The sequence below is a fragment of the Syngnathus floridae genome, chromosome 4, assembly GCF_059516105.1.
Source record: "Syngnathus floridae isolate MCC-2025c chromosome 4, RoL_Sflo_1.0, whole genome shotgun sequence".
Classification (NCBI taxonomy): domain Eukaryota; kingdom Metazoa; phylum Chordata; class Actinopteri; order Syngnathiformes; family Syngnathidae; genus Syngnathus; species Syngnathus floridae.
The window spans coordinates 10,187,766-10,210,727 of NC_142416.1; the positions used below are offsets into that span (position 1 = coordinate 10,187,766).

General features: G+C 38.7%; 1 protein-coding gene across 4 annotated transcripts in view; it reads left to right on the top strand.

Moving 5' to 3' along the window:
• Positions 1–22,962, top strand: part of LOC148398978 (sodium channel and clathrin linker 1-like) — a 48,494-nt gene that overhangs the window by 24,355 nt on the left and 1,177 nt on the right. For 3 of the 4 annotated variants that reach the window (XM_088373591.1, XM_088373589.1, XM_088373590.1), the window contains 15 exons: positions 16,576–17,091; positions 17,167–17,216; positions 17,311–17,443; positions 17,826–17,951; positions 18,655–18,725; positions 19,075–19,165; positions 19,288–19,379; positions 19,480–19,657; positions 20,479–20,577; positions 21,122–21,193; positions 21,333–21,407; positions 21,524–21,663; positions 21,824–22,016; positions 22,244–22,440; positions 22,623–22,701. In XM_088373591.1, coding sequence (XP_088229717.1) covers positions 17,167–17,216; positions 17,311–17,443; positions 17,826–17,951; positions 18,655–18,725; positions 19,075–19,165; positions 19,288–19,379; positions 19,480–19,657; positions 20,479–20,577; positions 21,122–21,193; positions 21,333–21,407; positions 21,524–21,663; positions 21,824–22,016; positions 22,244–22,440; positions 22,623–22,701 — 1,596 coding nt within the window. In that variant the 5' untranslated portion in view covers positions 16,576–17,091. The remainder of the gene's footprint in view (positions 1–16,575; positions 17,092–17,166; positions 17,217–17,310; positions 17,444–17,825; positions 17,952–18,654; positions 18,726–19,074; positions 19,166–19,287; positions 19,380–19,479; positions 19,658–20,478; positions 20,578–21,121; positions 21,194–21,332; positions 21,408–21,523; positions 21,664–21,823; positions 22,017–22,243; positions 22,441–22,622; positions 22,702–22,962) is intronic. The other variant, XM_088373592.1, reaches the window with a different exon arrangement.

Here is a 22,962-nt window from a genome sequence, read left to right on the forward strand (position 1 = left end):
TTTTAATGGTTTTAATTGTAGCAAGAGTCCTGCGGTACAGGTGTTGTGGCAAATTACAATACGTAGTAAAAATTTCAAGGAATTAGATGTAGCCTATTGTACCTATTTGCTTCAACTTTGATAAATTAATTTGGGCATCCTTGGCAAGATTTTTTTTTCAATTTGCTTCTTACAAGAGATAGTACATTTGAAACAAAATGCATCCTCAAAGTCCTGTGAAGTTAAAGGAACTGTTAACCAGCCAGCATCTCAGATAATAAGGTATGAAATTATCTTGCTACTGGTATCAAGACTTTACAGACAGCATTGTCTTATCACATTGATGTTTTTCTCATCTTAATAATGCTGAGACAAATCTAAGTTATTTGGAAGGGAGCAATGTGTTCAGATAAGGACAAGTGAACTAATAATTCTGTGCGAGTAGTGATACATGGCGGAGGATCCGATATTGTGGACATTCAAATCTGATGAGAGTAAAAGATGAGGTAGAAAATAAACAAACTAATCTTAATTTGGAATTAAAGATGAAAAACAATCGTTAAAAATATATCTTTACAGGAGACTTTGAGGAGATTCTTAATATATTCCACTAGGGAGTTAATACTATGTTGCAGACACTAGATTAGAGAAGAACCAAGAAGTTGAAATGTCAGGTTTGGGATGAACGTGCCTAGACTGCAATTCACCACTATCCCGTTTAATCACTGGATCATGTAACCCAGCACGGAACATTGCAAAAGTGTGTACATTTGTGTGTGAGTGTGTACTCATGTGTGTGTCATGATGAGAGAGACATACCTTTAATGGAACCTCACATCTTTTTCATCGCCGCTCCAAATTTAAATGAGACATTTTCCCTTCTTGCCTTTTAGCAGTAAGGCATATTAATAAGACAGGAAAATGTGCTGAAAGGTGAGACAACCTTTTCCACACGACGTACAAAGCGTGTGTGTGTGTTTGTGTGTGTGCGTGCGTGCGTGTGTGGGTTTGTGTTGTGCTAGGAAGTTTCAAATATCTGTGCTTCAGGGGAAACGGCATCAGCGATGACATACTGATGTAGGCAGATCAAAGAGAGAAAAGTTGATCAAACATTAGTTAGGGGTCATTTCATGACAACCTCAGACTACCTGATGAGCCATCTGGCTAGAAAACTCTACATCTTGACCAAGTTCAAATCGTTGACCCATCTGATTTGCTGCTCAGCCCAGAGACTATTCCACATAAAAATTAAAAGAAAATAAAACCCTGCTGTTTTGATAGGGCACTGTGACAGACATCACATGGAGCCTCAGCCGTGAAGGGACATTGAACTTTAGCACCTATGTGAAAATGATCTCAACGCTAAAATCCCCCTCCCCCTTTTGAAAAACTCAGTAATGACTTAATGCGTTTTTTTATGACTACATTCAGCACATCTTGATGACGGTCATTATGTGCGGAGATTTTAATTTTTTTACACATCAGGCAGACTACATCAATTAGTCAAGCATTGTAAGATGGACGTGCACATTCTGTTGGCCTCTAGTGACTGTAAAAAGTGATCAATAGTCACGATCAAATATGAATTTTGGTAGTAATTAGTCATAGGTGCCAGATGTTTAGCGACGTTAAAGTTTGTTTAGACTGACCAACACTACTGCAGTAGTTGGCATAAGGCCAGACATGGAGCTCTTAGCTTAGCAGTCCCCAAATGAATGACTGTTCAAAATATTATTTCATCCTTTAATTAAGAATTACAAGCACAATGTGGCATTTGCAGTACAAGAGGACTAGTAACTGAAGTTGTTAATTAAAATTTATTTTATTTATTTATTTATTTATTTTCAGGTAAAACACCATGGAAATTTCTAGATGGTATTTCTATCAAATATATTTGAGGTCCTTTAGCTTGCACATGCACACAGTTGGTAACAAGTTGACAGCATTGGCACTGGCTTGGGATTTAGGATGAGTGTGAGGAGGCGTTGTGACAACGCTTTGATGGCTCCTCAAGAGATAAGATGAATCAGCTGTAAAGCAAATGAAAACCAAAAATGAATGAGTGTGAGACATACAGACAGATGATGTGAACTCCAGTGAAGTCTGTAGACAGTAAAAAAAAAATAAAAAGAGGAAATGTGACTACATAAATGGAGTGACTGACACGATGATAGGAACTGTCAAAGTGCGATTAGTGCTACAAAAATGTGAAAAAAAAGTTTTGGGAGATGTTTATGTGACAGTTCTAAACAAAAAAAAAAGAGAAAATTGCATCTTTTTTTGACCAATCAGTTCATAGCATCAATGTCTGACCTGGCATGTATATTACAGAATTTGCAGTTGCTTTTTGCTGATCTGTGTCCATAGATTGTTTTGACAGCGTTGTCTTGGATGCAGATAGAACTGGGTGCTATTCAGATAAATAAACACCTTGACCTGTCCCCTCCACTGTCTTCACATAGTATCTCACAGTCAAAACTCTGAATGAGAGACACAAAAGACAAAAAGTTCATTAACTCAGCATGGCAGATGAATCTCTCAAGCCAGATATAGAAACGATGCTATCTGGTACTCATGTAAACTCTATTCTTACAGGATTTGTTGTACGATTACAAGGCACGGAAGCACTGGGACCATGCAACTCGCATGTTACAGTGTCGTTTGCATAAGCTTGATCATCCATCCAGTCCACTACCAAAATTCCCTCTACGCCTCTGAGTGGAATTGACAATGAGTAAAACCTGTGGAGAACAAAATTGTAAGACAAAAAACCCCCACCTTTTTTTTCTTTGCAACGGAGTTTTGGGTGTAAAAGTACCCTTATTTTAGACGATGGGATTTAATCACAGTCCCAGCAGCAAGCTAATAAGATCACCATCTCTTTACTTGCTTTGGTCTTGTTCGCCCCAATTCCGTGACACACACTATTGCCTCTAAGCAGTTTCCATATCCAACAAAAGCTTACTGCTGAATGGAAATACTAAAGGTGTTCCAGCCCATTCCACCTTCCATCTTAGACTAATGCAGCAACCTTGTGAGAAGTGCTTGTTATTTTGTTATCACTTCAGTTCGGGATGAATGTGTGCTTTGCTCCTAAAACAAATGTCGCCCCCCCACACACACAAACCACCAAAGAACAGGGCCATCACATGTCACAGTGTGAGGTTTTCATAGCCACCAAAAACACAAGTCAGTCACAACGGGAAGTCAGATTGGAGTGATAAGTTTATTTGTATAGCTCTTCACAAAAGAGCTTCAAAAGGATTTCACATATGCACAGTTGACAAATATATACGACATCCCTCGATCTAAACCCTCCAACCAGAAAATCTCAAGACCCCATTTGATGAATAAAAGGAGAAACCTTGAGATGGAACGACATATGGTGGGAATCCCACTTTGAGGATGACCAGGCTAAAATGCTCAGTGCACACCTTTTTAATATAGCGTAGTAGAGATAACCACAACAGCATGAGAGTCCATTTAATGAGATGAAGCGCCACAGGTGGATGCCTTCGGGAGAGTGTTGCTACATCATCAACGCCGGCGGTAAGATGATCCATCTTCCAACCGACTTTGCATAGTATATCAAAAAATACTCTGCCTATGTAAGAATTTGACAACTTATTATATCAATTCTGCGATAGAACTTCCCATTCAATCATCGGCAGCCATGAATTCAAATGCTAAATTATTCATAAATCTTGTCAGGCTTGGTGATGTAGTGTGTGCTAACTTCAACTTGTGGTAGTTGCCATGGTCAAAACTAACTCTGAAAGTTCCAAGCTCAGGTGGAAAATCTATGCAGTGATATACGACAAATGAATACCTCAACAGGTCTCCTTGGAGTTAACTGTGATGCTGATGTTGACAGGTTACCCATACGTATATAGCCATCATCCCATGATCTACTGTTGGAGTGATAATCTATTGTAGCAGAGAGGATTGCAGGTGATAAAGTGAGTTTCATCAGAGGCTCAACATGGTCCGGTGTTGATTACTAGAATACATAAAAATCAGCCTATATATAGACACACACATAGCATACTCTTCAATTAAATGTGCCGAATGTTGCAAATAGTACGTGCAGTGATAGTGATAAACATCATATTGCTTCACTGTGCTCAAATAAATCATGTAATGTATGCACTTACATGTCTAACTTTTCCTATTGATATATGTATATGAATATGTATGTATATATGTATTTATCTATGTGTGTGTGTGTGTGTGTGTGTGTGTGCGTGTGTGTGTGTGTGTGTGTGTGTGTGTGTGTGTGTGTGTGTGTGTGTGTGTGTGTGTGTGTGTGTGCGTGTGTGTGTGCATATATGTGTGTGTGTGCATGTGTGTGTGTGTGCATGCATGTGTGTGTGTGAGTATATATACGTACATACATACATACATACAAACATACAAACATACATACGTGTGTGTGTGTGTGTATACTGCAAGTATTTTATTTTTTTATTACACGTACTTTATTTTCAATTTTTCCAAATGGTTTGAGGCCGATTGTGCAACATCTTGTTTTGTAAATGCTGGTAGTGTACTTCTCCAGTATAAAGTTAATATTCAGTTGGACTGTTTGGAGTCGGAACATCCTTTTACAAGGACCAAAACATTTTTTTATTTCAGGTACTTTATTTTCAATCTTTCCAAATGGTTTGAGGCCAGTTTGGTGTGCAACATCTTGTTTTGTAAATGCTGGTAGTGTACTTCTCCAGTATAAAGTTGGTATTCAGTTGGACTGTTTGGAGTAGGAACATCCTTTTACAAGGACCAAAACACAAGGATTATTTCTCTTAAAGGACAGTGTTTATATAATATTCCCACTGCTTGGTACGGTTAAATTTATGGATTGAGAATGTTCCTCTGCTCTGCTTTCCCTTTCTTCTCTCCTCGTCCACAGGCAGAGTCTGTTTATCTGGAGGAAGATGAAAAGATGACTTTTTGCTCATTGATATAAATAAATGGAGCTAGAGAGAGGGATGAGATGAAGCCACGTAGGAGGGCAGATATCCTTGGGGCAACAGAACTAGAAGGAGAGAGATATGGACCTGACGTTGGAAAGAGAAGTGGAAAGTGGATGTTGTTAAAAGGGAAGAAAGAAATTGAGAGGGAGTAAAGCAGGGAGACACAGGGATATGAAAATACCAAAAAACAAAATCAAAACCAAAAAGGTTAGGTGTGGTGTTGTGAAAGCTTCATAAGAAATTCACTGCAATTTTGTCCACGTTAGAATGTGTTAGTGTATGCTGTATATGCAGATACACGGATGGACATTATTTGTTACAAGTTGACGATGATGATGTATTTTGCCGACCAAGCATATTCGTGAGTGTGCTTGAACTGTCCTTGAGTCTTTTATGAGCTTGTGGGTCTACTTTACGCACAAATGTGCAAATGTTCTCGATGTTATGTGCAAGTATACATATGTGAGCCAAGGCTTCATCTCCACCTGTGCTTGTTGAAATATATTTATTTGAGACTCCAGTTAACCTTTCTTCCCTGTCTGAAGCCAATGTGTCATGGCATTTTATTAACTGTGGCAGGTGATGTATTACCACACTTCTCCCAGCAAGATTACATTACTGCTTAACTTTCTCCCCATATTCCTCTTGCCTTCCACTCAGCCTTATCTCTGCTCTTTCGGTCTGGCTCCCCCTACCCCTTTGCTGGACTCTTACTACCTGTAATAACATTAAAAGGTGGGGGAGGTGACAGAAAGAGAGGAACAGAGGGGCAGCAAAACATGTGCTCCAGAGGTAGGTTTCCAGTGTGAGAAGTGACGTTCAAAGACAAACAGAATTGAGAGTGAGCGGAATTGGCACAGTTTAACTTGAAATGACATGTTCTCAAAGCAATCAATTTGTAGCCTGTGATGGATGACAGGGTCGTAAAGAAAATGTGTATTCATAACAGTAGCCTTCAACACAGGAGATGATTGGGGGTATGTGGTTGAGAATGTAAAGCCTGTATCTCACTGAATGGCAAATGCTTGCGAATGTAGTAAATTTTGCATTTTGTCAGGGGTCGGAATAGCTTGCAAACATGTTTGCAAACTGTTTTACTTGTCGCAAATAGTTTTTCTTATCATCATTGATTCATTAACATCGGCGAAAGCATTTGCCAAACAGACATACCAAGCATTTGTAAATGGTGGTAAGATGTGTGACCAAGTACTTTTGTCAGACCATGAGCGGTTAACACGGTTACCAATATACCTCATCTAATTTCATGTGCACCTTTCACAAGGATCTGCTGCTCAAAAGACTGTTAAAAAAAGAAGATCAACATCCGTTCTCTACTGTAATCATGCCAAAGGAAACAGGGCACCAAAAGTATGGCAAACACGAGTATCCTTTGTTTTATGATACCTGTTTGGATGACTTTAAGAGCACAGATAGCAAAAGTTGTGGTGTTAACAAAATGAAACTGTAACTACTGATCTTGGGTCACAGACCTGATGCGATGACAGTAGAATCTATCTGTAGCATGCCAATGTGTCAAGGTATTTTGTTCAGCTCATGAATACAACAAACGGGAGTGGTGAAGCTGTTTGTGAAAGAGAAATTTGAAGATACGGCCTGAGCCAACCTCGAAGTATAATCCATATTACTGAAATCCATCTTTGACAGTGGACATAAAAAACTGAATGTCGTTGATGGTGGAACACCTTTTGGGTTGGGTCCATAGATTCGCTTGCGACTCCAGGGTTGGCAAACAAAATTTCATAAAGTCAAGGGATTGACACATAGTTGCTAACCTTCACAACACTGTCCAAATAATCGCTTATAGTCGCAATTTGTCTTTTGTAAGCACTTTTCCAAAAGTTGATCTGGTTGCCACCCACATATAGGCATATAAGTTGGAGTTCCTGGAGTAACCATATGCAAGAGAAAGTATGCAAACGCTACACAGGAAGTCCAAGATTCAATGTGATAGATGTAACACATCTGTCACTTCCACCATACTTATGATAGTATACCGTATTTTCCGGACTATAAGGCGCGCCTAAAAACCTCAAATTTTCTCAAAAGCCAACAGTGCGCCTTATAGTCAGGTGTGCCTTATATATGGACCAAATTCCGACCCGTGGGCCAAATGTCTAAATTTAAACTAGCCCGAAGCATTATGTCATAAAATCAATCATAAGTGGCCCGCTGAAGACTATGAATCACGAATCAAAAAGACTATGGATCATTATTTTCTGATTATAAAGTTGTTGCATCTGAAGTTGAACTAAAAAAGATAAAATGGAGAATGATTTGGATTAAAAATCAGACATGATGCAACCTGGCCTGTTTACTGCAGTCACAAACACCAATAACACCCTTCTTATTCATACAACAATAACAACAATAAAACAAACTTAATACATCTAGTAAAAAATCCATTCAACTTTCATAAAATTGTTAATTTGTTATTATTTCAATATTTAACTTTAACTTTTAAAGTTTGCTGATCTATCTGACTGTTTTGTTTTTTACTTATTTAAATAAGCTTTACATGTTTATTTTGTGTGTTCTGTGATATTAACATTATTGATATATTGTTATTGTTTTCACTATTTCAAGTTATTATATTGTAATTGCATTAATGGTGCGCCTTATAGTCCGGTGCGCCTTATATGTGGACAACGTTTTAAAATGGGCCATTTATTGAAGGTGCGCCTTGTTGTCCGGTGCGCCTTATAGTCTGGAAAATACAGCATTCAATTTGTTTTCTGTGACTGTGTGAATGAATGAGGTGAAAGAGCGGGCCGTCCAGTAACCCGAGGGTTGTCTGTTCGAATCCCGCTCTGGCTGAGTCATTTGTTGTTGCGTCCTTGGGTGAGACACTTCACCTCGTCTGGCAAGTCACACTCACTGAGAAAGTGAGTCTGGAAACGTAATTCACCGTGGCTCGGCCTTGGTTCAAAATGTACAATCCAAACAAATGCATTTACTTGCTGTGAAATGCGTGACGTTTGTACTCCAAATTATATTATGTCCAAGTATCACTTCTCTGTGCCTCTTCCTGTATTATTTGTAGTTAATCCTTGTACAAGATAAAGAATTACTGCAAACAAGTGGCGACAGTTCAGAAACACTCTGCCCACAGTTGGTTTGCAAATGTAACATTTTAATGTCTCTTCACAACTTTTGGGGTAATATATGGAATGCTGCCTCCCACTATGTTTATTGGCTCTCAGAGCAATGCAGTTAAGTTTGATAAGATCTGTAACGCAAGATGAATGTGGAGATGCATGTTAATAGCAGGTTTGAACAGCCTCTACTCCTCAGTGCTGAGATTTAGCCTAGAAGATGTTGGCAGTCTTCTGCATTTGAATGCGTTTTCATTCCTCCTCTTTCAAAAGAGAAAGTAAGGTGTCACCTGTGATGGAAGGTGGTGAAAGACATTAGAGCCTTTTATCTGTTTATATTGCAGCATAAGGAGCCATGACACCTAACCCAGATAAATACTATCATTATCAGTTCTGCCTCTCACAGCTCACCCGTCTGTCGATTGTCTGTCATATCCATCATGTCCATACTTTCACCCCTCCTACCAACACACATACTCAACCACACACTTTTTTGTCAAATCTGTATCCATCATAGCCTGTGTTATCAAGTCAAAGTGAGATTTAGTACCATGCCCGGAATGAGTAAGTGCACTGTGGGTGAGTTCATATTAAATTGTCGAGTGATGTGGGCCAGATTGTGTTTGGCCAGTCAATCCATTCATCTACGCTAATGCTCTGTTTGCATCCATCCATTTCAAGAGCAGGAATGTAGAGGAGAGCAGAGCTCAGCTCTCCATTTTTCATACCGTGGAAATGGTGTAGTTAAACTGAACAAGGGCAAAATATGAAATCAAGAAGAATCATCATCTGTACTGTTAATGTCTGTGGTTTAATTTTTTTTCCATCATGTACAGGTTTATCAAATTGATTTTAAGACCAACAATCGTAATTTTTTTTTACAGTGAGAATAATTCTGACAACTTGACATTTTGGAATAACCTACTATTCATGCACATTGCAACATTTGCATGGTTACGAGCCAGAGGAAAAACAAGTTAATGGACACACAGATCATTTAAGTCATTATTGTTTAGGTAAACGGCATGATTTATTTCCCAATTAATTTGAAGTAAATGTATTTATTTGTACACAGTTGTAAGAGGCTGCACATAAATTGCTAGAAGGTGTAGTGAAGTCCATTTACCATCTAAAACAGTGGTTCTTAACCTTGTTGGAGGTGCCGAACCCCACCAGTTTCAGATGCGCATTCACCGAACCCCTCGTTAGTGATTTTTTTTTTTTTAATTCTAGACATAGATGTTTTTTACTGGTGCACAAAATGAGCCATGCATGAACATCACCTTGTTCAAAGAACAAAACCAACACAATGCATGAACTCACAACAAATTACATACTGGTAAATCAGAATTTACACAATAAATCAGGTTTATTCGGACCTCCTCAGTGGAGGCTCTGTCGAACCCCTGAGACCGACTCACCGAACCCCTAGGGTTCGATCGAACCCAGGTTAAGAACCACTGATCTAAAACAAACAAGAAAAAGTATTTCCACTTCCTACCTAACAATCAAAAAATCTATTTCTCTTTTCATTTTAATCTCCAAAATAACTTGAATCCCGATATCTTTGCCGCAAACAATGAGATTAAACGTCTATTAAAAGTCTATCGGAAAAGCAATTGTCCAGGACCAAGCATGGCCAGTGTCAGTGTTGAACCTAGCTCTATAGTCCCACTAGTTCCAGCTGTGTCAGAAATAGAAAGATGTCAAGTCAGGAGAATAGGTCACAGCAACACATTAGTCTAGCTCCAGTCAGCTATCTATTCACGTGCCAAAGAGGCATACTCTAATAATTTAAAAGTGTGTGTTACTTGTCTAATTAAAAAATAATAATTTTAACTTTATTCTGGTAGAGACAGTAATGAAGATCACAGTTTAATGAGCTCAACTATTCCATAGTCCATCAACAAAGCTGACATATTAATCATATATTTATCCTGGACAGAGCCTATGGCAACGAGAATCGGACCGATTAACAAACACTAATATCTGATATTTTCATAATTACCTAGATTAAAATGATTCATTCATTTAGACTCAATTTTGTCATTGAAACAATGCTTTGATTTACGTATGGAAAAACACAAAAGAATAAATGGACCCCCACTCCTAATAGAGAGTCACCCCAAGGTCCATTGGCTAGAATGGTTCTCCCTCCCCTCCTTCACCACTATACGCAGTTCTCTCCGTAACGATGTTCCAGTATGACAAAATAAAGCAGAGGTAATGTGTTTTCAGTATATTCGTGGAAAGTGGGTGCTGATGATAACTCACTGTTATCTCCTTTGCTGATAATACGTATACACAACCGCAACAGTAGGTGAATTATCGCTTTTGAGACTGTTTTGCCGATAATATGTTTAATATGGCACTTTGGAAGATAAAGTCTTCCATGCACACTGATCAAAGTTTACTTTTGTTTGTGGAGCATACCACATTGGTGTACAGCCCGGTGCTAAGTATAGTTGTTTTGAACAATCTGGCATTTTTCTGCAAAGGCAACACAACGTCCCGGTATCTCACAAATTCCAGCATAGATCATTAAATTAGGTCTATACTAATAATAATAATCATTTTTATTTGTATTGCACTTTGAGACAAAGTGCTACAGTCCCGTAGAAAATAAAACACAAGTAAAATCCAAATTTGGAAAAATACATAAAACGAGTTTACAAGTTAAAATGTCTCTTAAAAAGAAAGGTTTTCAGTGTCTTTTCAAACTTTCGATGGTCTGTGAAGCCGTGTTCATTTAAGAGTGCATTCCACAGTTCAAATGGGCAATATATATGGTACGGTATTGTGGAGGATGATGTGGTCAATGGAAGCAGCAGACAAGTCAAGGAGGACAAGCAGAGATGGTGAGCCAGACTCAGTTACCAATAGAAGGTGGTTAGATAAGAGCTGTTTCAGTGTTGTGAGTGAAACAAAAACCCGACTGGAACTTTTCAAAGGTTTGAGGTGGTCCTGCAGAGGAACAACCTTATCAAGGGCCTTGGAGAGAAACAACCTTATTAACCTTGGAGATGAACAACCATATTAAGGGCCTTGGATAGAAACAGTAGGTTTTATATAGGTTTGAAGTTGGGATTTGGATTTGAAAAAAAGTTTAGGGTTCAGTGATTGTTTTTGAGGTAAGGCCAAATTATAGTTGATTAGAGAGCAGTAGGAATAAGTGCACTGTGGAATGATTGGTGAATATCACACATCCTTAGAAATGAGACAAAGTCATTGCAGGGTCTACATTTTCAACCATTTGCTCGTTTTATGTTCCAAGACATGTTCCTTTATACCTCTTGCGTTAAACACTCTTTAAACCTGAAATGAAATCCCAAGCCCCTGAACAGAAGAGCTTCGTAGGTCTGGGTGAACACCAGAAAGTTTCTGACAAGCACAATCACCCCTAAGCTGATTGTGAATGTTTTAGTGGAGGCGGGCCTCTTTTCTGTGGGGGATGAGAAAATTCTTGTTCCTGCCTGTCTACCGAGGATTTGGAATAAGACGAGAGGCAGCTACCTGTTCTTGCACTCTCCTCTCATCTCCTCACACTAATTAGAAGGAACAAGCTTTGAATCTTTCTGGGGACACACATCTTATACCTTTGCTCAGGTTTGTGTTCATGTGTTTCATACCGTGCCTGCGTGCATGTGTGCGCCTTTGTGGTGGTGGAGGAGGGAGGGATGGGGAGCGGGGGACAGGTCACCAAGGGATGATAAGGAGTGGGATTTCTTCACCTAAACATTGCACGTATTTCAAAGCTAAAAGTGCCAATTAAAATTGGTCATACCTAACATGGGCTTTTGCAATCCAACATGCGCATAAAAATCAATCAGTCCTTCCTCCTGTTCAACACAAGCCATTTCCCAATGAATTGGTAATGCCAGAAGATACTCAAAGACAGCCTCACTGCCTGCAAGGACAAATGGGAGTGGGTTTTCATGATAGTGACATGAAAACAGAGATTTGTTCGTTTGAAATCCTTTTTTTTTTTCTTTAAATGTTCTCCCTACCTGCGACTCCCGCATTTGAAATTAACACACAATTAAAAAATTAATGAAATGTTTCTTTAGAATCCAAATGGCAGCAGACATGCACTTCTTACCTCAATTTAAAACAAAATACTGTATCTGTCGATTGCCCTGGACAATTATCTTATTTTAATTTTGACACAGAAATTGAGTTTTTATCTCAAGCAAGGAAAAGGCCCCTCTCGTGGTAGCCAAGATGGATTTAGCATCAGCAAGTATTTGCTGCTCTCTGCTGGACAACAATGAAAGATGTTGTTATAAATGAAGACCATCTGTTTTTGAGACGCTTGGATGTCTCGTCACGTTATTGGATGTCTCGTCAAGTTTCTGGAATGTCCTTCACGGTTCACAAAAGCAGATGTCAAAGTGTTTTGTTTGTGCATGATGGCGAGGTGCAACCAATGTCAGAAGATAGAGCCACTGTAATGTGTGCAAGTATCACGTGAAGGGGTATCTATGTATAGAGCTCATGATAATTTTGTGTTCATATCACTTGCCATCATTAATTAAGATAACTGACTTGCTCTTTGCTCTCTGAACGCTTTCAACTATTGCTCTGTAATTTGTCTGTGCGTGTTGAAAGAGAGAGGCAGAGAGTGAATGTTTTTCAAATGGCTTATGCAATAGTCCTATTAACTGACCCACACAGCTCAACCCATCTTTGCATAACTAACTCTTTTGAATAGATGGATTTCTTTCGGTAATTAAGGACTCGTTGTGCCGTGTTTTTCCTGCTTTGCGGTCTTGTGTAATTATGCGCACAGTTGATGCATTTCTGTTCGACGGATTCGAACAAGAATTGGTTCAGGTGAAAGGCAATACTGTGTGTGCATTACTACTAGAAAATGATGCAAACTAGGTAACTAACTAGAGAACACTTTTAACAGCAAAACAAAGTAAAAGACAAAACCCAAACAATGAAAGGCATCACAGTGCATCCATGGCATGGTTAAAATATAAAAATCCTAAACATTAGAGTTAATGTGACAAAATAAATAATCAAGTCTTACCAGAATGCCCACCAAACAAAAGTTGATGTTTTTTTTTTTTTTTTTAATGAAAACCGAGACTATATGGTGTGCACAGCCTACCCCAAGTTTTAGTTTGATCTTGGCCTGGAACATTTTCTATTGCCTATTTCTGTTATCTATGATTTTGTGCTTCTTGGGCTGTGTAAAAATGAAAGTCTTTTGAAGGAAATTCACTGCTATTTCTCCACTAAAAAAAATATTTGAAGCAATTATCAACAGTGACACTTGCTTCAATGTTGGTGTCTCCCCTCCAGACTGGCACAAATCATACTATATCAGCTCTTGACATGTCACTCATCATCATTTTTGGGAGATATTTATTTTGAAGCAGCAGGAAAACAGACCATTTCTCTCCTCACCTTCCAGTTGGAAGCAGTAAAATCTCTGATATCTGATTTTAAGGCTACAGCCCAGTGAATTAGTGTGGTCAGGTCTCAGAGTTGAGTGAGTGAACCACCAGAAGACAAAAGGTTCCATTAACCAGATTTGAGTGAGTGAACCACCAGAAGACAACTCTGGTCTGAGTTTGCGGGTGGTAGGCTCCGAACAAGGTAAGCAAGGTAGCATTGCAAGGTTTATCATTTGTGTTTGGAGGATTCCAGCTGAAGGGCTGCACCCTCCCCAATCCTTTTTCTTACCACTGTAGTGTGATCATGCAGTGCATTGCAATTTGAACTGAACAAAAGTAACACATGAAACAGACCAAGCCCTTTCAAGAGGGGATAAGACTTTTTTGAGAAGCGGATATGATTGTCGTTATCTTCCCTTTTTTTGATAAATCGCTGCAACAATGACTAGGTTTTGACGTTATCGGTTTCATGCAATGACATGGTGACACTTTGTTCAATTTAGAATAGGCTTGTCCAGGTTTTGAAAGAGGCTCAGTATGAGAGGAATATTTGATGTGAGGCACAAAATCTAAAGTTTATAGCTTGACCACGTTGCCTGAAGGTTAAAGGCAATTTTTGCACGATTGAGTTTAAACCACTTTCAAAAATGAAATGTATGGAACATTTCCACCAGTCTTGGCATGTTGAAGTTCCTTAAATATGTCACTGAATTTCTTCAACTTGTGGTATTTAGTTTTTATCTTTGGGGAGCTGTCAATCTTCTACAAAGTGCATCTTTAAACACCCATGAAAAGCCAAAACAGTACTTCATCCTCTGTCTTGGCAATGGGTTATTAATGTGTTCCTCTTTCATTTGCTCAACCTGTTCAACGTATTCCTTCTCAAGCCACATGAAATGTAAGTCAGTCTTTTGACTTGGCTTGAGGTTTAAACTCCTTGTTGCATTTTCAGGTTTCCAAGTTCTGAAGTTTTTAGGTTTATCATTAAGCCATAGTAGACCTATTGCTAATATAACAAGGTTAAGCAAGTTTCTATTACCAGTGTCACCAATTTTTTAGCTCAGGTTGCCCATGCTTTTGCATCGTGGTGTCTTTTCTGGGAAAGACAAGACAGGCTTAAGCTGTAGCAAAGCCAGTAGATGAACGTCATATTTTGTGGACCATCTTTTAAGACTCTACCTCTTCTTCTGTACTTTACTGTAGTAGTGCATGAGTTGCCTACCCATGCTAGTGTTTCTCAACCAGGCACAGTGCAAGGGGGTATGTGGGAATATTTAATCATTTCTTTCCTACGTTAATTAAATCTTTTAAGTGATTTCATAATAAAGTGGTGTGTGTACTTAAACTGGTTCCCCCAGGAGACAATAATCAGTGGCACTACCACACCCAAATCAATCCCCAAAAACGAGCTGTATGTTGGTGGAAGTATCTCATTAAGCTCATATGACTAATGAAAGGAAAGTAAAACGGCTTGAGTGGGTCTGAGTATTAGTCATAAGTGTTTTTGTATGTGACATTTAAATTTAAATGCCTGTTTGAATCAAACTTATTCAAAGTTGCTGTAGTTTTTTGGTGGTAAATGATCATATATATGTAGTATTTATAACAAAGGAAGGTTTCCTAATGAATTACTTTTTTCATTTCTATACTAATTTATTTTTTAGGCAACATAATTATTGTCTTTATTTTGAGTTTAAAAGAAGACAATGCTTAATACAAAATAAATACATTCTCATTTCTTCATACTTTTGGATAGTGATCAAAGGTATGAGGGGGTCAAAATGTTTTGGGAATACACAAAAAAAAAACAGTTGGGAACCACTGCTTTACTGATGCAGCAAAATGTCTGTTGTGAGCATGCACTTGCTAATCTTTGATGGAGGTGCATTTATGCTTTACACTTGCATAAAAACATCTGACACTTTTGAACGTTTTACACCTCCTTGCTGTCATATTTCCATGCGTCCATTGCATTGGAATGAAGGTTCAGAATTTAATCTGCCAGAGGGCCCAATTTGAATGACGATGGCTCCAAAATACTAAAGCACAGTAACGTCTTTGACTACTAATATGGAGATGTATTTTTAAGTGTTTATTAGGGAGAAGGCAAAACCAGGGACAGTGTACATGCATGCATGCAGGCAGCAGTTGTCTGTGAGGTTGTGTGCAGTTCCAAAACAGTGATGCAAGAGCAAGGGAGCAGTCACACTTCTTGTTCTTTTGTGTACTTCTGTCACTGTGAACATGAAAATAATTCCCCCAAGAAGACCAACGGCGGAGTGTGTTGTCATGTTTTTTTCCGCACTAAAGGGAAAAGGGGAATTAGCACCCTGGTCCAGACCAAGGGTTTCAGACAGAGCTGGAGCACAGTGCATGCTTCAAGCAGGTACAGATATCACAGATAAACTACGGAATGTCCATGTTGGGGTATTTCCATACTCATTTCCAATCTCAAGTCTACCTCCCGGTTGCTGTAGTGGTTACATTCCGTGTGTATCTAAGTTTTCGGGTGATGAACAAAAAATGAAAATGAATGCAGAATATACACGAGTGGCTCCAGTCTAAAAATACATGTGTCAATTTTTAAAGAGCTTGAAGAAGCGTTGTAACACGGTGCTGTCTTGGATATATGCCATGTAAACACTGACCAACTACTTCCAGTGTTTTGGTGATGAGGGAATTACAGGCGTTACACCTTGGATTGATTGCTAGTCAATCGCAGGACACATAGGCCAACTCTAATGAGTAAGAGCCATTCACATATTCACATGTATGGGCATTTTTAGTCTTCATTGAACCTAACATGCAAGGTTTTTGCATTGCGAGGTAAACAATGAGGCAAAATCATGCATAAAGGTCAAGACTGAGATTGAAACAAACTCAAACTCAGATTTAGACTCCACTTTAATTATCCCTTGGGATTGCTCCCTCAGGAAATTCTGGTTCCAGTACCCCACATAGACATATACAAAAGAGTTGGTCCTACAATTATAGAGAAGTAGTCTCACACTGAACAGACTCCTCTGAGCAATGATGACGGTGGCTGGCATTGTCCACAATCTCTCGCAGTTTGTTCAGTGCCCTTTACTCTGCTACCGCCCACAGAGAGCCCAGCTTCTTACCGATCACAAAGCTCGCCTGACCAATTTGTCCAATCTGGAAGCATCCTTCTTGGATGTGCTGCTCCCCCAGCACATGACGGTGTAGCAGAGGACACTAGCAACCACAATCTGGTAGAACGTCACCAACAGTCTGTTGCAGATGTTGAAGAACCGCAGCCTCCTCAGGAAGTATATCTTGCTTTGCATCTTCTTGTGCAAGTGGCTGGTGAACTTGAACTAGACTAATTGGATCCAAACAATAGATCTTTTTATTTTGACAATTTTAGCGGCCTAATAAAAGATTAATCATGTGACTTCACAGGTGTTTATTTAATGGCCGAAATTGATGTAACAAAGGAAGGACAGTCAAATGTAGATATAAAGACAGTTGTTTATCTTTAATCTGCACTAGATTATGTGTTTATTTTAGGTGGAATAGTCATGCCATTTAACCTGAACTTGCTCACCACAATAGTGCGACTGTATGAATCGAAGCTAAAAGCTACAGCTCCTATACAAGGTATATTAACGTTCTATTTGCTCATAATATTTAAAGTATTCTCTGAACACACATTTCATATTGGATATTTGACAGATGATGGTCATCAAAGTGAAATTGGAAAGTGATCTCAAGGAGGACGACCGGTATGGATTTTTTTAAATTATGAATCAAAACAAGACAATATACTGGACATATTGAAAAATATTAATAAATATAAGCTCCCCACTATCTTTGCAGGCTGCACAGAGAGCTGGGGGAGCCAGTCACAAATAAGCTTCAGATGCTCCCATTGACTTCAGGACCGGAGGGTAACATAGAGGAGAACAGAATGATAAATAACTATGAAGCTCAAGTCCAACTTTTTAAGCAGGTCTGCATGTGTTTAAGTTAATTGAGTTAATTGCGCCCATTTTAGTGCATGCAATATATGTATTCACATCAAGTACAGTAAAATATTTGGTTGGGTTCGAAGAAAGACCGAACTTCAGTGGATAATATACTGTAGTCTCTTTTACATACATACATCTATCTATTACCTGAGAGGTTTTTCCTTACATTATCTACATTAAAATGATGTAAAATAGTTTCAAGGATTTACATGTTTAACATAATCATCCGTAGTTTATGATTTATGTTGGAAGTTCCACGTTTACAAATGAAAGTCTTGGTTGTGAATTGTAAAATGTGTCTTTAACAACCGCATGTGTTAATTGCTTAGAATGTATAATCAGTATATTTTATGTATTTGAAAGGAACGGATGCAGGTCACAGAGTTGTGGCAGACAGCTGTACAGGAACTTGACTATCTACAGGAATTCTACCAGAAAATGTTCACTAACGGACTCAATGCCAATGCAGCAGGACAACAGCTGATACCAGTATTTACATCTTAACATATACAGTTTTGACAGTTTTAACAATTGACCCCAGCAGAGTGCTACAAAGAAAGATATATTGATACCTTTTCTAATATGACTTTTAACTGTTGTTACGTTTGTCAGGTATCTTGCAAAAATGATTTCACATAGAATACATCTGCAGTGTTTGACTCTTGATGAAATCTGTACGAATCTTGTGAAGAAATTTCAACCGCTACCACCAACTCGATCTGTTATGCTATGATTAAAAATGTTGGCATCACTTTAGAGGTCACAGTTGACCATATGCTTGGACTTTGCCAACAGCTGTTAGACAAGCACCAATGAACAAATAAGGAACTACATACATTTATTTGGAAGTGATTAAACAGTACAAGCATAGGTAAAGTGTCAAGAGCCTGAACAGAATTTTTGTTCACAGACCTGAGCTGTAGCATAAAGTCTATTTTGAGTTCAAGTGGGCTATATGGGTCATATACTTTGTTCACTCACTACCATGTAATTTGTCTATTCACAATCACTCGCTGATTGAGTCCAGGGTATAGTCACCCTTTTTCACTCAGTCAGGTCGGACAGGTTCCCGCCCCCTTGGAACTCTTAACAATATATGAAATACAAAAAAATGAATGGCTACTTATTGTAAAAATTTATTTTTGCAAGCATGCCACACTAATGGCAGTTGTGTATTTTTTGTCACTCACAGACTAACCGTAATTTTCCAAAGACAATGGCGGGAGACAGCACAGAGGTGGAGAACTTACAAACCCAGCTCAGGTAACTTTTGATTCAATGTAGCTGTTGCAACATGTATTTTGAAAACCAAAATACACTTTTAATGTCGCAAATACACCCAGATTAATTATTTTTCCCTGCATTTAGCTGACAACCAGTGCAGGTTGTACCCTGTCTTTTGTCTAGTCAGCTGTGTTAGGCTCCAGGTCACCTGCAACCATAATGAGAAAAAGTAAAATACAGAATGGATGGATAATTATTGTTTCTCATCTAAAGGCCGCATTGTACACTATATATATTTTTTTAGATATTCATATATATATACACACACACACACACACACATCTTATAAGGCCTGACTAGCGAAGGTTGGATGTCACTTGTGTTATAGAACAACCAAATCTGATCTGAGAACAGCCATGGCCAAAGTGGATGAGATGACCAAACAGCTCCAGTCTGTTCAGCACCAGCTAAAGAGACAGGTGAAATGTAGTAGTTGGCATAGGATGGACATGGAGAATTATCAGAGACGAAGTTCAAGCAACTATTTTATAATTACTAATTTTTCAGATCTGGCTTTTTTGTAAATACCATGCGTGTTTAGGAGGGAGATGAAGCAGAGGCTCAGAGTAGAGAGGAAGCAGCACAGAAACAAATCCAGCACCTTCAGACAACCATCAGCCAGCAAGAGACCAGGTGATTATGGAAAGAAAGGGTTTTATTCACAAACATTTAATGTATGGGGAAGAAATTTTGGAGATTTTCTCATCAGCTCTTGATGTTTATAATTGCTCAGAATAAAAGTTGCATGTCAGGAGGCAGAGACTGCACTCAAAGATCAAGCTATGTGGGAGAATACAGCAGCGAACCTAAAGGCCCGTTGTTCTACTTTAGAACAGGAGAAGTATGAGGGTCTGGACAAAGTGCGAGAGTGTGTTGAGATGGCTGAGGAAGCAACATTGCAGAAGGAAGAGGTAGATATGTACTTCCAATTATAAAGTATAGACTGTTCTTTCATTTGTATTGTTGAGAAAAGCCCCACCAGATTGCATCATTTTTTCACTTGAAATGTGTTTACTAGCAGAGTATTTTAGTTATAATAAACAATGTATGTGCCTAAATTTAAACAGCCTATTTGGTGTCACTTGACTATACCATTTTTTTCAGTGGCCATTGGAGCAGCTATGATGTAGTTATTGTATGAACACTGTTTGGCAATGAGTGACCATGAAAATTAAATAGCCATTCTGTTGATCTTCCTACCTGTGACTCCGAGATGATTGGTTCCCAACCACCGTGTCTCGACAGTGTGCAATAATAGATCTGAGTATTTATTTACTCCCAAAAAAGTTAAAGGACTTGTACATTTGTCGATGCTACCTATACAACTGTTTTAATGACTTTTATGACCGTTTTAATGAATTTATTGTTGCTTGACAAATGATAGGTTAAGTCTACCATGAAAACAACGGTAAAAAATAGACATACAAACACAATTACCATAAAGGAGAAAAAAACAACTCAAACTTAACTTACTGGCAGACAAAGTAAACCTCGTTGGCTGTCTGTAATTTGTAATGTAAGCAATCATGAGTGATGATCAAAATGTTATTTAATGAGTATGGGCTAACCTGAATGGGTCAATAACCCACCAGTCTTTTCCTATAAAACAAAACAAAAGAAAACACGACCCTCAATATCAGATGTAGATGCCGAGGATCTTGGGAAACTTGAATCTGACTTCGGTACAAGTATATACTCTCCAACCTGCTGACCCTCCATTTGTTTTCCTCAGGCTCAGTTAAGAGCAAAGCAGTTGAGGGAGGAGCTAGAGAAGGCAAAAAAGGCCTTCCAACAGTTGATCAAGGACGCTGCTCTTTGCTTCAATAAAGAGGTAGAGAATGTCTTCTGTGGGTCGGGAGCACTTTACTTGATTCCCTTTGCCACCTCATGCATGAAGAGTCACTTTTTTTTCTCTCTTTAACATCACATTTGGCTTGAATTTACGGATTACACATGCAAGATAAAGTTTCGTCAGCACTTAACCTGAATAGCGACGATTACAGTAAGAGACACAACTCTCTTCCATCCATCTTCAGTCCGTCCCTTGTCCGTCTGCAAAATTGGACCATTTTCGTACCTGAGACGGAATGCCTACCTCTGCTCAACACCACATGCCGTCATACAATAAACCCAAATATAGTACTTTCTCAGTCACCATCTTCAGATGACACTCAAACCATTTTACAGTACTGTCAAAATCTGGGCACAGCAGCCAAGAGTGCATCCTCGCAATGCATGTTGTTTGCAATTTGTTTGTTTGTTTGTTTTATTCATGTTTGTGTGGTATTGTATTGGTGATAATAGTCTGTTAAGAGCTCACAACATTCTGATGAACTACATTTTTCCGCACTGACAGAACTGTACTTTTTTAACAGCTGGATAATATGCGTCAGCAGTGCAACACTGAAATGCAAAGTATGGTTGAAGAATTGTCTCTATTGCAAATGGTGAGTTTTTACCCTCCTTACAACAAATTCCTCTTAAAATCACAATGCATACATTTCATTCATTCTAACCATTTGTTTTCCAACACCTGGTTTAACCTGCAATATTGATGTTACACTCCACTTCCTCTTTTTGATATAGGAGTGTGTGGACAAACAGTCTCAGATTGAGAGGTCAAAGCGAGAGAAAAAAGCTTTTGAAGAGGGAATGGCAAAGGTAGATGTTTAACTATAGTACAGGAAACAGCTCAATCCAGATCCAAAGTCTTTTCGATGTTTTATAATGCACGACTCTTACGCAATGATTAATTGGTTGTTTGTTTTTCATTTAAGATGACCAAGTGCAAGGTAGACGATGAGCTTCGGAAGATTGATGACTTTCACCATAGGTGTCTAAAGGCAGAGCGGATGAGGGATGAAATAAGCATCATTTTGGAAAGTACCCAAAGCAAACTAAAAAAATTGGAAGTGGAGTAGGTGGATATATTCATTGCTTTTAAAGCCAGTCAATGGTTATATCATGTTGTTAATAATCACAGTATAATCCAGAGCCGCTCAAAGACAACAGCTGCGAAATGCATTTAAAATTGTGTCCCATTATTATCGTTCATGTTTGCATATTTCGATCTTTAGCTACAGTGAGGAGTTATCCCGACGCCAGGAAGAAGTGCAACAGCTAAAGGGCTGTTTGGATGCAGCAAGAGAGGACTGTGGCAGAATCAGTGATGAGCGACTCCAGTTGCAACAAGAGAATGTTCAGTTCCGCAGGGAGATGGATGAGCTGCGGAAGGCTTCCTTGCAAGTCCAAAAGAAGGCCAAACAACAGGTAAATGTGAGAATTTAAGAAAAAATGTGCCACTGAGAAGAGTACAGATCATCCAAAGCAAGCAGAGAACCGATGCTTCTTTGTCATATTCATTTTACCTAGTACTCTACATTTGCATAGATGCCTGTACAACTTATTGGGACACTGGCAAGAGATAAAATGTTAATAGCTTATTTTTTTAAGAAAAAGGAAAAAAATGGATTTAGCATGATTCTACGCTTTCCTAGATTACACAGATGATGCAAGAGTACAGCATTAAGGAGAAAACACTAAAAGGACAGATGAGTGACCTGGAGGAGCACAGTCGCAGCTCAAGTGCTGATCTGATGTGCCTTCTGACAGCACAGCAGAAAAGTATCCAGCGCTGGAAAGTGGAGGCGTCAAACATGGCCCAGGCTTTGGAATCCAGAATTAAAACTCTCACGTGAGAACTAAAAACATCAGATTTAAAAGAATAGACATGAATAGAGAAATATGATTTGAGACTAGACTTTTTAAAGAGTCAAGAAATATCTCCATTTTGATGACATTCTTGTCATGGCAACTGTTTAACAACAATTAGAAAGATATATATGTGTGTGATTTTCTTTTGTTTTGTTTTTTCAGAGAAGAATTGGATCTACAGCAACAGCGTTCACATGAGTATGAAATCCAGCTGTCAAAAAATAATGATACTATTGTGGAGGTTAGTGAAAAAAATGAGCCGGAGGATAATGATATGGTTGTGGTGTTTCAGCTTCCTCCCACATTCCCCAAAATGAATGGTAGACTCTAAATTTCTCACAGATTTTGAAGTCAATGTTAGCATGAATTCTTTGTGTGACCTTTTGCTGTCCAGTCCAGTAAGCACCCAACTCTCATCTGAGGCTCTATCTACCTTATGAGTATAAATAGGACAAACAGCATCGGTAATATACAATTTATCAACTTAATCCATTAATAACTG